Below are 14,567 nucleotides of genomic sequence, written 5' to 3'. Positions count from 1 at the left end.
AATCTGGCCCTCTTTGGAAAAAAAGTTTGGACACCACTGGATCAAGAGGGAACACTCCTGCAAAATGTCTGCATTTCTGCTGGTCTCCTCCCACCCCACCAGGGCACGGGCCCAGATCTGTGAGGAGGAAGTCTTGGTGGCCCACCTTGCCTCCAGTGCCAAAAGGTCTTGGGCCAGTCCTGGCTACTGGGATAGGGCCAAGGCAGTTGTCTATTGCCTAATAAGCACCTTGGGAATTTCTATGTCATAAAAAGTGGGTGTTTTCAAAATATAATATAGAAAGTTTTCATTAAAAAAGAAAATATTGGCGGGGGGGGGGGAATACAAACTGGGCGTACCCCACCTCTTTCCCCCAACCTATAGCACTGAAATGAAGAGAGACTGAAAGCTGCTAATATCAGTATGAAGGGAAATGTTAACACAATCATATATTATGGAATGTGGCAGGTACACTTTGTCCTGTAGAGCCTTTGTTCGTTTACTGGATGAATGGAAACCAGTCTGCCATGAAAGTCTCTTTCTCTTTTGCCCTCTAGCCACACAATGCCAGTTTTAGGTCAGTTTTTCAGAAAGCGCTATGTCCTAAATTACGTTATACAGTTTTTGTACTTTTAAACCCTTCATTTCTTTCCAGTTTCCAGCTGTCAATATATTCTTGCTCCCATAAACCGATAACCAATTAAATGTGTATATAATGACCCTTGGCTTTCTCCACTGAATATACCCAACAATACTGTTTCAGGAGGTTCCCCCACTCCCGTTTTCTCAATATTTTTGTTATTTCTAAAAAGATTTCTTCCTAGAACTGGGAAACTTTGGGACAGTGCTACCACATATGTGTGAAACAACCATGAGCTGTACACCCCCTCCAGAAAGTAGGTGAGTGGGGTTTATCCATTTTAACTATTTTTGTAGAAGTTAAATGTCAGGAGAAGCAGTGTGGCATAGTGGTTAGAGAGTAGGACTAGGATTTGGGAAACCCAAGTTCCATTTCCCACTTAGGCATGGAAGCCCACTGGGTAATCTTGGGCCAGTTACCACCTCCCAGCCTGACCTACCTCAGAGGGATGTTGTGAGGATGAAACGGAGGGGAAGAGAACTACGCATGCCTCAAAGTCCTTGGAAGAAAGGTGGGACATAAATGCAATAAGTGATGATTATTGTGATGGCCTGGGACTTGGGCTCGGACTTGGAGCCAGAGGGGTCTCAGTCCGCACCAGATCCTTTGCCTCAGGTGGCATCTGGACCAAGTCTGGGGCCTGACCCTGAAGAGTCCCAGTCTGCACAGGTTCCCCTGCAACAAACACCAGCTGGGCCGAGTCAGGGGCCTGAGCCTGCCCTGGCTCCAGATGCAGGGATTACCTCGTTGCCTCCAGCTGGGCCATCACTTACAGCTGCTCCACTACCAGTTGGGTCAGGGGAGGCTGAGGCGGCCCCTGGGTCTAGTAACCCACCAACTTCTGCCGAGCTGCTGAGACTAAGGTCTGAGAGAAGGAGAGACCTGAGTGCTCACCTTTGGGCGAAACAGGGAGGTGAGTCGCCGGGGGATCAGGACTGGCCGTTACGTTACCCCAACAAAGATAAAAGGCTGTCGGACCCCGACCCAGGTTGCAGGAGCAACATTGCTGTATGTCAGATCCTGCCTGAGATCCTGTGCCTGTCCTTGCCTGGTTTCCTGCCTCGCGTCCTGCCTTGGCCCTGTCGGACTGACTCCTAGCGGAACCTTTGGATTCTGAACCGGACCTTGACCACGGTTCTCGGGTTACCCCCGGGCCCAGCACAATGATGATGATGATACCTTATGTATTATTTTCAAATAGTTTTTGAAAGACATTTTGCATCATCATGCTGGGCTAGGTGAATATTTGATCTGATCCAGAATGGCTGCTCTTCTGCTTTTTCCCAGCATTCCTTTCCTCCTACCTGAATCGTCGTCATCCCCAGCTCTTGTCCAACCAGCACCTGCCCATCTTGCAGCTTTGCAATCCTCGGCTCTTCCACTTGTATGAAATCGCTCACCAGCTCAGTGATGTCAACTTGCCAGTCTGAGCCCAACAGGTAGGCCATCTGCCCGCCAGGATCTGAGGGTTCGGCTACGAACTGTGTGAGCACCCGCACCATGGCGTGCTGGTACTGGAGGGTGCAACCTCTTCCCTTCCGCTCATCCTCCTCTTCGTCATCGCTGTCCCTAGCTGGCCTGTCAAGGCAAAAAAAGCAGAGGGGTTGGGCAAAGAAGATTGCCTTAAGGTTGACTTAAAATCCTCCCAGTGATAGGGACATAGGACGCTGTCTTGTATCAGGTTGGAATATTCGCCTAACTGGCCCAACACTATCCTCTTTAAAGAAGGGTCTTTGGTTGTGAGTGCCTGTTCCTAAGCAGGGGAACACACTGAGGACCCCAGCAGGATTGGATCCTCCACTCAGCAGCTGGTGAGCAGAGGATTCAATCCTGCAAGGGTCTGCTCTGCCAGCATGTTCCCTGCAGAGAATGCAGTGGCAATGCAGCACCCAGCAGGATTAAACCTGCTCTCTTCAACGTGGTCAGATAGTGCCCTTCTCCCAAGTGTATATTTAATTAGGGTTTATAACCCCTGGGTCTGGATCTGCTGGATCTGGGTTGGGTACTCTTTGGGTCAGCTTGGGCCAGGGGTGGGGGGATCCCCAGATAGGGTCCCAGATCAGGCCAGGGAGGTTCTGCACAGCCCTAATGGCAACCATCTGCATAGAGTGCACGGCCTGCATCTAGACCCGATAGAACAACCTCAGTCAAAAGCCCACCTCTTATTTGAGACGATGGGGATCCGCCACCCCTTGATCTGATTTAACTCTGTGTCCGAGACCTCGATCTGCAGAGGGAGGCGGGGCACCCACACGGTCATCTCCAGGGGGGCACTCAGATGCTGGTACATGAAATGGACACGGACGTTTGATTTCCCTTTCATTTCCTTCCCGTTGACAAAGACGTAGTCGCATCTGTCGGAGACCTGGAAACAAGAGGAGAGGTGGATGGAGGAAAGCAACAACAATGAAGTCCCTAGGTGAAATCATCAAATCTGTATCTCGCTGGAGCTGTAGTGGGATGGAGCTGATCTCCTGATACCAGTGTTACTGCAGCTATTCTGGATCGGGGTGCGGTGGTATCTGGGACTGGCAGGATGCTGATGAGTGCACACTGGGGGGAGAGGGGCTGGAGTCTGACTTGGGAGAGGGGGTCAGTGATTTGTGGGGACTTCTACTGACCAGGAGGCAAGAATTAGAGGCGTGGGAAGCTTCAGAGCTGGAGGGTGGAGCACGGGATGGGTCAGATGAAAAGGAGGAAGAGGCAGGTCAGGCAAGTTAAGGAACAGGTACTTCCTCACCCTCTCCTGCACCGCTGTCTCCCAGAACCAGGAAGGGGATGATCAGAGGAAGCTTCCACACAGGTGTACTCTCTAGCTGTGTGCATGCAGCCTGTCAGGTGGAGCCACAGGTAGAGGGGAAGTGGTCCCCTACTGTTGCAACTGCTCCATAGAATGCAGATATGGGAATAGCTGCCTGGACACTAGACTGTTGTGCGTGGTATTCAGATCTGTAGAAACAACTATAAGTGTCATGGACTGGCTGGATGCAGAGGAGTGGAAGGAGGAACCAGCTTGAGAACCCCCAAGGGCACCCCCAGAGGAAGAAGAACCAGGGGATTAGAGGTGGGACAATGATGAGTGGTCAGAGGGAGAAGAGGGAGAAGACTGGGAGGCAGAGGTGTCAGAAGCTGAAGGGGCAACAGGGTTTAGTGAGCAGGAAGAGGCAGTGGCAGAGGGCAGTCCAGAATCAAGGCTGGAAGGGCTGGAAGGGAGCAGGCTGCTGAAAAAGCCAGGAAGCCTCCCCCTCCTGCTGTGACCAGCTCTGCAACCCCCTGGTCTCCCAGAAGACAGAGAGGAATGAAGAGAGACAAGATGACAAAGCCTTAGGCTACTAGGGAAAGACCATGGGGAACGCAGTGGTGGGAAAGCAGGGACCTTCAGCCTTCACAACTGCTTCATCAGGGTAAGACCTACTGGGAAGAGTTGCTGTGATCTCCAGGCCTGAGCTGCAGCATCTGCCCATCACTGACCTGACTGCTATCCTGCTCCACTCCAGCTCCATCCAGGTGCATGGATCCTGGTGTTGGAAGGATTGCTCCACTCCACCACACCCACCAGTACTGCTCATTGGCTGAAAGCTAAGAGTGAAGGGACGGGTCTTAAGTGTTTCATGCAGCGTCTTCAGTCCATCATGGGACTGGGGCAGAAACAGCCAGATCCCAGTTGCTATCACCCACCCACCCCTTTTCTTGCATCCAGCTTGCATCCTGCATCCTAAATACAAATGAGGACAAATGACAGGTAAGTTGTGCACGGTTCTGGTTGTCAGAAGGTCAGACCAGTGTATCTAGCTCAGCATTGTCTGCACTGATTGTTCTCTTGCAGCCCTATCTTGAGATGCTAAGGATTGAACCTGGAATCTTCTGCGTTCAATGCTGTGCCTCTTCCTGGTATTCTTGATACTTCCACCCTTCCATTCCATTCATGACGTCACATGGTTTTATGAGCTTCTGTCAGTCTGGTTCATAAATCACACTTTCCCCTGAAGCTTTTCGCCCACATCTCGGTGAAATGACACAAACCCGTTTGTTATAGGTTGTTAAAATATAGGCGCAAAATGCACGTTCAAATAATTTATTAACTCCCACTTTGCAGTGGTGATGATCTGAAGGAATGATCTATTAAAACCCTGAACTCTTTTTTCACAATCCATTACCAGCCAGGCCTTCTGTTCCATTATGATGGTGTATTTAATATTTCTGCCTCCCGAATATGCATGATCTTGCACTTATCTGAATTTAATGCCATTTTCTACTTTTCTGTTTAAATGCAGAGTGGATCTAAATCTTATCGAAACATCAGAAACTGCTGTGGCATAATTTACATTCAAGCATTATTTTTTCTGCCTCTCCCAAAGAGAAAGACCTGCCCAGCATGCAGAAGAGTAAATCAGTGTTCAGGTGCCTTTGATTGCAGCTAACCACAGAGCCATAGCTGTGTATTGAATCCTTAGAGCTTTTGAAAAGTATTAGGGTTGATATAGCTCAGAGGGAGAACGGTGTTAGCCTGTTGCAGCAAAAACATCCTCTATTCTGCCTTGGACTCAGACTCCACCTGGAGTCCTGTATCCAGTTCTGGGCAATACAATTTAAGAAGGATATTGACAAGTTGGAACGTATGCAGAAAAGAGGGGTCAAGATGATCAAGGGTCTGGAAACCAAGCCTGATGAGGAACAGTTGAGGGAGTTGGGTATGTTTATGCTGGAAAAGAGGAGACTGAGAGGAGATATGATAGCCATCTTCAAATACCCGAATGATTATCACATGGAAAATGGAGCAAGCTTGTTTGGACCCAAACCAATGGATTCTGATTAAAAGAGAGTCCAACTGAACATTAGGAAGTAAAAGCTGTTCAACAGTGGAACGGACTCCCATGGCAGGTGATGGACGCTCCTTTATTGGAGTTTTTAAAGCAGAGGTTGGGTGGCCATCTGTCAGGGATTCTTTAAATGTGACTCCTGCACAGCAGGGGGTTGGACCACCATTGGCAATTTCTTCCCCAGTATTCAGAATGTTACAAGCTGCTGAGCTGAAGTACAGAATATACATACGTAGACAAAGAGAACATCACGAAACATTCCTACCCACATACAGTGGAATTTGAATTGTTTATTTTCCCCATCAATCATCGTCATAATCTATTGAATTTAAATCTCACCCTTCCTCCCAAAGGAGTCTAGGGAGGCAAGCACATCAACATTTCCAAAACAAAACAGCTAAGCAGTTAATCATTCTAAAAGCAATTACGATAAATAATGTCTAAAAGCAGTTACAGTTAAAAATGTTCCATAAGTTGTTGTATTGAAAAACATTAAAAGCAGTATTGAAGGATAAAGTGCGAGACTGGTTACATTACGCTCAGATTAAAGAAGTCTTTAAAAATGATAAAAAGTTAGGGTTCCAGGTGGAGAAATCGAAGTTGGAAACAGAATTGTTAGAACCAAAGACTAAGGTATTATCAAGAATGTATAACTTGCTGTTAAAATGGAACACACAAGACGAAATGGTTAAATCGGCTATGATAAAGTGGGCACAGGACATTGGGCATAACATTATGTTTGAGGACTGGGAAAGGTTGTGGACCAATGGGCTGAACTTCACTGCATGTAATGCTTTGAAGGAAAATGTAATGAAAATGATATACAGATGGTACATGACCCCAGTTAAACTTGCCAAGATATACCATTTGTCTGATAATAAATGTTGGAAATGTAAAGAAAATGAAGGAACATTCTTTCACCTCTGGTGGACCTGCCCTAAAGTGAAGGCCTTCTGGGAAATGATATATAATGAGTTGAAAAAGGTATTTAAGTATACCTTCACTAAGAAACCAGAAGCCTTCCTCCTGGGTATTGTCGGCCAGAAGGTGTTAAAGAAGGACCGAACATTTTTTATGTATGCAACAACGGCAGCAAGGATACTCATCGCTAAGAACTGGAAAACTCAAGATCTACCCACACTGGAAGAGTGGCAGATGCAGCTGATGGACTATATGCAATTGGCGGAGATGACTGGCAGAATCCGAGACCTGGGAGAAGAAAGGATTGAAGAAGATTGGAAGAAATTTAAGATTTATTTACAAAAATATTGTAATTTGGTTGAATGTTAAGAAGGATGCTTGATCATAAAATAATTGGCCACCACTAAATTAGACTGGAATTTGATGATAAGTGAGATTAAGGAAAACATAAGCCTTTTGGAGAATTGTTAGATTATATTTAAATGAGTGGAAATAAGATTGTAAACAAGATGATAATTTGCTTGAAAAAAATTTTCAACGATGTAAGTGGGAGCAGGAGACGTGAGGAAGTCCTAAGAAGTTATGAGATTTTGTTATGATATTATTATTTGTGCATTTCTTTTATTAAAAAAAAAAACCTTAATAAATATTTATATATATAAAAAAGAAAAACATTAAAAGTGTTAGAATTCAGGCTCGGTCAGAGGTATGTGCCTATCTCTCCAGGCACCGGCTGAATTCTTTCGACCTCCCTCCAGCGACTCCCGGCAGGAAAAACACACGAGGTCCGTTCCGGCGATTTTCCTCAGGCTGTGAGAAAAACACACCAACTGCTTCTCCTCCTCCCTGCTTATCCCCAGGGAGGGGAATCAGACTCAGACAGAAATTTAACTACATGCTTTTATTCCTGTCTTTAGCAGTCATACAGTCAAAGATGTCTGCTCACTTCAACAAGCAGAGAGAAACTCAAAACTCCACCCATGTACATCCTGTTCAGGTCATATGACACACACACTGAGCTAACATCCGGTGCTCAGTACAGAATGGACTGCTCCTTTGTATCCATGGCAACAGTCACATACATCCTGTCTGGCTTTGCAGCCACAAGCAGCTGACTGAGCTGCTAGAGCCTTTGCTTGCTGCAGCATTGCTGCTTTAGAATAACAAAAAGCAGTATCATCCTCTTCTCTAAGTGTTGCCTGTAACAGCATTCTTCTGCCACCAAAATGCCTGGGTAAACGGGAATGTTTTCAAATTCCTCCTGAAAGTTAATAATGATGGAAACAGGTGTACCTCACCAGGGAGGGCATTCCAGCTACAGGGTAAAGGTAAAGGTAAAGGGACCCCTGACCATTAGGTCCAGTCATGGCCGACTCTGGGGTTGCGATACTCATCTTGCTTTATTGGCCGAGGGAGCCGGCGTACAGCTTCCGGGTCATGTGGCCAGCAGGACTAAGCTGCTTCTGGCGAACCAGAGCAGTGCACGGAAATGCCGTTTACCTTCCCGCCAGAGCGGTACCTATTTATCTACTTGCACTTTGACATGCTTACGAACTGCTAGGTTGGCAGGAGCAGGGACTGAGCAACAGGAGCTCACCCCATTGCGGGGATTCGAACTGCCGACCTTCCGATCAGCAAGCCCTAGGCTCTGTGGTTTAACCCACAGCGCCACCTGCGTCCCTCCAGTTACAGGGTACCACCACTGAAAAGGCCCTGTCAAGGGTTGAGGCCCACTTGGAGCCTTTGGTGGTGACAGCACACCCACATGGTTTTAAGGTCTTGAGGGGCAAAGAGTCCAAAGAGTTAAAAAAAATACCACATGTAAGAAAATGAACCTGATGATGGACTAGAAATCACACAGAGTTATATCACAAATTGAACCTATTTCACATTCATCTTACCAGGCACTGGAACTACTTTCAGGTACCATTCAGATATTTTTGAACAAATGCAGTGCTTTTTATTCAATCTAGAATCATAGAATTGGAGAGTTGGATAGCTCTAGCCAACTGAGCTCTTTAACTAGATCATTCCAGACACTGTCCACCATCCCTTTTGATCCAAATGGGACAAATGTAGGAGTAATTAAAAGTTTTAGAAACCCAACAGCTGTACCCTAAAGTAAGGGAACTGCTGGATTCTGAAGGCAGTAGGCTTTATCAACGTAGACCTATTGAAATAATGGCCCCTTCTTCCATTTCATTGGATCTACTCTGAGTAAATATATATAATATCTCTGCTCCAGCCCCTCATTTCACCACCAGACCTCTTCTGTCCTCCTTGGGCTGAGGGTCCCCAGGAAAGTCCTTTAGCAGCAAATGTGCTTCTCCAAGATCCTTATTTGATTTCTGGTCAAAGAGAATGCAAAACCACAGCAATGCCACTGAAATCATTAGGATGCTGTTCCTTTGCTAGATGTTTCACGGACCACTATCCTGTAATAGTCTTTCAAACAAATATGCTGACATCTATAGAGGGCATCTCTGGGTTCCCAAAGGCATTTCAGATAGGATTGTTCTGGAAGGGGAGTAGAGGGTGGGGTGGGGTGGGGTGGGGGCAATACCTTTCAAGCAGTATGTTTTCCTTTGTGTAGGGATGATCGCTGGGTGCGGAGCACACTCCCCGCCCACAAGCAGCCTCAACTGCCTGCACGTGTGACCTTGGGGTGTGGGGCACACTCCCCCTCACAGATAAAGCCACAGCTGTCTGAACATCTTGCCCTCTGTCTAACCTTTTGTGGTCTCTGTCGTCTGCCGTGTCCTGTCTGTGACCTTTGTCTTTGAGACTTTTGTCTCCTTTGTCATACACTGTGCAAGGGGAAAATGACGTGGTGGAAACAGGTGCCAAAATAACTTTGTACCACCCCACGATCTCGGGACTGGAAGATGTGTAAAGGTCACAGCCCAAAATGTATCTGGCTAGGTTTGCATATTGTGTCAATAAAAGGAGCCTCCACAGAGCTGGCCGGCAGCTTGCTTGCAGCTCACCTGTGCACAGCTCACCTGCATTACCAAATCCTGCCTCATGTCCCTCACTTCATCGAAAGGACAAAATCATAGGCAATGGGCCACTGCTATATTCTTTGCATGTGGAGGAGGGGTGGAGAATCTCCCTGGACTCCACACCTCTCATCAGCTCACCTTTAACATAAAATATGCCTTTTTGAGTGTACTTCCTGCACACTGAAAATGCATTACAAGATCTGGAAAGTGTATAATATGACTGGAATTGTGTTCTAGTTCCCACGTGAGTTTGGGAGGGACAGGTTGGATAGCCATGTGTGTGGGGTGCTCTGAGCTTGGATCTCCTCTACTCAGCAGAGCGGTTGACTAGATGACTCATAAGTTCCCCTCTGGTAACAAGTAACATAAGGCTCATTATGCATTGTTAGTAAAGTGGATTTTATTCTCCCTGTTCTGACCCTTGTCTCTTAAAACTGATGAACTTCTCAGGAAGGTTTATAAGAGAATCTCTATCTCTCACACATGCTTGTTCATCTAAATCTAATCTGGAGAAAGCAGGGCAGAAAGAGGTTAGGAGCTGCCTATCAAATTCTCAGCCAAAGGGGAGGGGGGAACCCACAGTTACGGGGTGCAGCTATGAATTATGGATGGATGGATGAACTTTGCTGTTGCCACATGCCTGAATAAAGCAAAAATAACTGTCTACTATGAACAGGGATCAAAATTCTGATTTATGTCAGGTGCGGCTTTATAGAAGACAGTTGTGGGAGCTTCAGAGATCATGCATCTGGTCACACAGAGGGCAAAGGGAGGTGAGAGACAAGATGTTGGGCGGCAGCGGCAGTGGAATGGCCTTGCAAGCCACTGAAATCTCTTTGTGGAAGACGGAGAGGTGCTTCTGCATCAGTGTTTCCCAACCTTGGGCCTCCAGCTGTTTTTGGACTACAACTCCCATCATCCCTAGCTAGCAAGACCAGTGGTCAGGGATGATGGGAATTGTAGTTCACAAACAGCTGGAGGCCCAAGGTTGGGAAACACTGTTCTACATGACTTGTTCATTGAGCATTCCTCCTGATTTCTTTGCAGGGAGATTAGACAAATGCCGCTTATTCAATGAGCATTTGTTCCCATTTGTTTCTGGGGAGTTTAGTGGATGTTCATCAAAGGAAGTGTTTACCACACACTTTTCTGGTGCACTTCCACATCACTTTTCTTATTGCATGAAGGTCTGGTCTTTGGGGAAGTTTGTTCCCCAAGACTTCCCATTCAGTTGGAATTGCACAACCTGAATTTGCCAGTATGTGACTGAATCCCACTCCAAAATCTTGCCCTTGTGTGGAAATACCTTGAAACTTGGAGCAACACTTATGCATTCACCACTGGAATATAGGAAGCTGCTTTATACCAAATCACCCTAATTGTTCATCTAGCTCAGGAATGTCCACTCTAATGGACAGCAGCTCTCTGATGTCTCAAACAGAGGTCTTTTCCTGTTCCTCTGAAGTGGACATGGTAGGGGTTGAGCCTCAACCTTTGGCTTCTGCAAGTTGTGACAGCATCTTTTCGTGAATGTGCCATTCCATATCAATCAGCGCTGAGAGAACACTGTTCTTTCTATGGTTTTACTCCCCCCCCTTTTTTTAAATGTGTGTGCAGTGCTCAGCTGCATGTGGGAAATTAATTTTTTACATTATCTTTGATCTCATGCATTGTTACGAAGAAAAATCCTATTAAATGGAGTGTGTGTGATATCACTGGGCACTTGACCCCTGGTTTTTCAGCAGTCAATCAAAAGACAATGAGGTTGGTGAAAAGTGTGTGGTGTCCCCCAGCCTCTTTCAGGTCTTTGACTTCAGCCGGATGTTATTCATTATTGCACACTTTCCGCTTCTTGTATTGGCTGAGACCGATGGCCAAATGAAATAAAATGCTGGAGATTTGTGACCAGATTGCCCATCTCTTTACATTTTTGTAAAAGCTGCCCAAGGAGAGAAGCAATTATGACTGAGACCATGGTGTGGTTGTGCATATTAATTCTGGTTTGCCAGAAGCAGCTTAGTCATGCTGGCCACATGACCCAGAAGCTGTAGGCCGGCTCCCTCGGCCAATAAAGCAAGATGAGCACCACAACCTCAGAGTCATCAGTGACTGGACCTAATGGTCAGGGGTCCCTTTACCTTTACCTTTACCTTCTTATTTTCATGCCTTGTAACTGACTTGGGGACCCAAATGACTAAAGGAACTAAATTCACTGTATCAGCTCTTAGATCTGAACCTGCTCTTAGATCTGGAAGAGAGGTTCCTCTCATTGTTCCACCGCCAGGAGAGATGGTAGTGATGGGTAGGGCCTTCTCAGTGGTGGTGCCCCACCTATGGAATACTCTCCCCATAGAGCAGAGTTAGCTAACCTTTTGTGGGTCAAAATTTGGACAGTTTTTCCACGGAGAACATGCAAGTAGTAGGCGACCGAAAGTGAATGTGGCTAACCCTCCTCTCTCTCTCTCTCTCTCTCTCTCTCTCTCTCTCTCTCTCTCTCTCACACACACACACACACACACGAACAACACACAAACACCCCTCCTCAACTGACCCATACTTATCATCTGAGGAAATGAGATTATCCCTTCTTCCTGCTCATTCAATGACCACTCTGATGCCTGAGGAGGCTGCAATTTGCCTCCCCACCAAGACATCGATCAGGGTGGTTTAAACCTTTCCATCCACCCCAGTGCCACATCTACTTTAACTGGATTCTTCTTTTTGCTACTGCTGACAAAACTGGAGAATGTTGCAGGGATCTGGGAAATAAATACTTGCTTGGTAGCTGAGAACAAGACAGGGATTTGCCCCTACCCCATGCCCTAGACTTACAACTGGCACTAATACTTTTGACATTTCAGCACCCAAAACATAGGGAGCTGCCCTATATTCAGTCAGATCATTGGTCCATCTACACTGACTGGCAATGGCTCTCCAGGGTTTCAGGCAGGCTCCCACTTGTAATTTTATCAACTTTCCCCACGTCTGCCTTTGGTCATCTTTATTTTCCTAAATGAAAAAGCCCCGAATGCAATAACTTCTCCTCAAAGGCCAAGCAAGTAACTTGGATATACTTGTCTTCGGGTGTTCTCCCACTTCCTTCTTGAAGTCCCTGCCCAGCTAGTGACAGCGCTGACTTCCCATTAACATAACTCACCTGGGCTAAATGCTGTGACTTCTACTTATGGGCTCTAAGCACTGAATGCCCTGCTAAATCAGTCTCTCTCTCTCTCTCTCTTGTAAGCCTGCCAAAGGGGAAGAGCTGTCGTTGAAATGTACATTATGAATGCCGAGAGAGCTTCTGCACTGCCGGGAAAAAGGATTACCTCAGGAACCAGGCATTGAGATTAAAATCCCCAAGCACAAGAGCACTTCTGAAATGCAGGGTATCGGGTGGAAACAGCAGCAGCAGCAGCGTAATCAGCAATAACTCAAGAAGCCCATAATATGAAGCCTCCGTAAATGATATGTTTACACAATGGTTTGCTAAAGGCAGCGGTGCGGAGATGCAATACATTCATGGATTTGGAAAGGCATTAGATAATTTCACAGAAGAGAGGTCCATACCAGGGTAGTCAAGATACTGCCCTCTAGATGTTGTGGGACTGCACCTCCCATCTGCCCCAGGCAGCGTGGCCAATAGTCAAGAATGGGAATTGTAGTCCAAAAACAAATGGAGGCCACCACTTTGACTACCGCGGTTTATACTCTTGCTGCTCGCCACCTCAATCTCCAAGGCATGCGAGATTGCTCACAGTTTGTGTTTCCTTTTGGAAATGAGGCACAGCAGAGACTATGGTGTCTTTAGGATATATGGTTTATTTACACATATATACAACCTGAAGGGATGTGGGTGGCGCTGTGGGTTAAGCCACTGAGCCTAGGGCGTGCCTATCAGAAGGTCAGCGGTTCGAATCCCCGCGACGGGGTGAGCTCCCGTTGCTCTGTCCCTGCTCCTGCCAACCTAGCAGTTTGAAAGCACGTCAAAGTGCTAGTAGATAAATAGGTACCGCTCCGGCGGGAAGGTAAACGGCATTTCCGTGCGCTGCTCTGGTTCGCCAGAAGCGGCTTAGTCATGCTGGCCACATGACCCGGAAGCTGTACGCTGGCTCCCTCGGCCAATAAAGTGAGATGAGCGCCGCAATCCCAGAGTCGGTCACGACTGGACCTAATGGTCAGGGGTCCCTTTACTTTTATCTTTACAACCTGAGCCTACAATGGAGGGGTTCACAGCATTAACACCCCCCAAAAGGTCTTGTTTCTTCCAGGGTAGCAGCCTTGGATTCAAACATTGCTCTCAAACGTTGCTCTGATACTGCTGCTTGCTACTTTACTTCTAGGTCATGTGACACATACCAAATCTGTTGTCAAAAACTCAGGCTTTGCCCTTCTGAGAAATGAAGGAGTGGCCCCACCCATTTGCCATTTGGCCCAGAGCCCCCCCTCTCTTGCTTTGGTAACAGCCCATCAAGTCAGGTAATTAGCTGAACACCAGAAGCTGGCCTGGCTTATTTATCTTTTAACACTTTCTGAGTCCATGGATTAGAATTTTCTGGCACCCAGTTAGACATCTCAAGACTTGATGAAATTCTAACACTTACTCAATGACCCCTGGGCTCTCTTCCAGCTATAGAATTCTGTGATTCTCTGGCTCTCCTCAATCTTCTGTCCCCCCAAGCTCAACTTATCCAGCTATTTCAACCCCTGTAGGGCCTGGTTTCTGAGCCTCTTTCCATCCCGATCCTCCTCCTTTGGATATGCTTTGTATGTGCAATACACAGCCTGGCATTTTAAGAGACTGCGGACAAGACAATGCCTTTTGTAACCACTGAGAACCCATTAGAGACCATTATGTTTTATTTGCGGGTATTTTCAGCTCAAGAAACAAACACCTTCTCAGCTGCAGAATAAGTGAGAGACAGACTACTGCCAAGTAAACAAATGTGGCAGGCATGTCTCAAGACTCCAGCGATGTAGCAATGGGCAGGTCCTGGGCAGTGAGGATCTGGATTGGAATACTGGAGGGTGTGCAATCCAAGCGACACCCCTGCTGTTGGACTTTTGACCTTTGCTGCTGCCGTCAGTAAGTCTGAAAGAGTCAAGGCTGCAAACTTCACCATTCTCTGCCCAGGTGGCACAGTTTAAAGGTTGAAAAGCAACTGCTGCACTCTTGCACCATGAACTTTGGTAATGTACTTACGCTTC

The 14,567-nt window shown here is 46.8% G+C and overlaps 1 protein-coding gene across 1 annotated transcript in view; it reads right to left on the bottom strand.

The window, feature by feature from the left end:
• The window catches only part of LOC309330533 (transmembrane protein 132D-like), a 457,965-nt gene that overhangs the window by 10,762 nt on the left and 432,636 nt on the right, over window positions 1-14,567 (bottom strand). Inside the window, exons 6-7 of the mRNA XM_081842227.1 lie at window positions 2,779-2,984; window positions 1,924-2,197 (exon numbers count right to left, since the gene is read on the bottom strand). Coding sequence (XP_081698353.1) covers window positions 1,924-2,197; window positions 2,779-2,984 — 480 coding nt within the window. The remainder of the gene's footprint in view (window positions 1-1,923; window positions 2,198-2,778; window positions 2,985-14,567) is intronic.

The sequence above is a fragment of the Podarcis erhardii genome, assembly GCF_964252035.2.
Source record: "Podarcis erhardii genome assembly, chromosome: 15".
In the NCBI taxonomy this organism is placed as follows: Eukaryota; Metazoa; Chordata; class Lepidosauria; order Squamata; family Lacertidae; genus Podarcis; species Podarcis erhardii.
The sequence above is the reverse complement of the archived record's forward strand: the minus strand, read 5'-3'. Positions and strand labels throughout refer to the sequence as shown.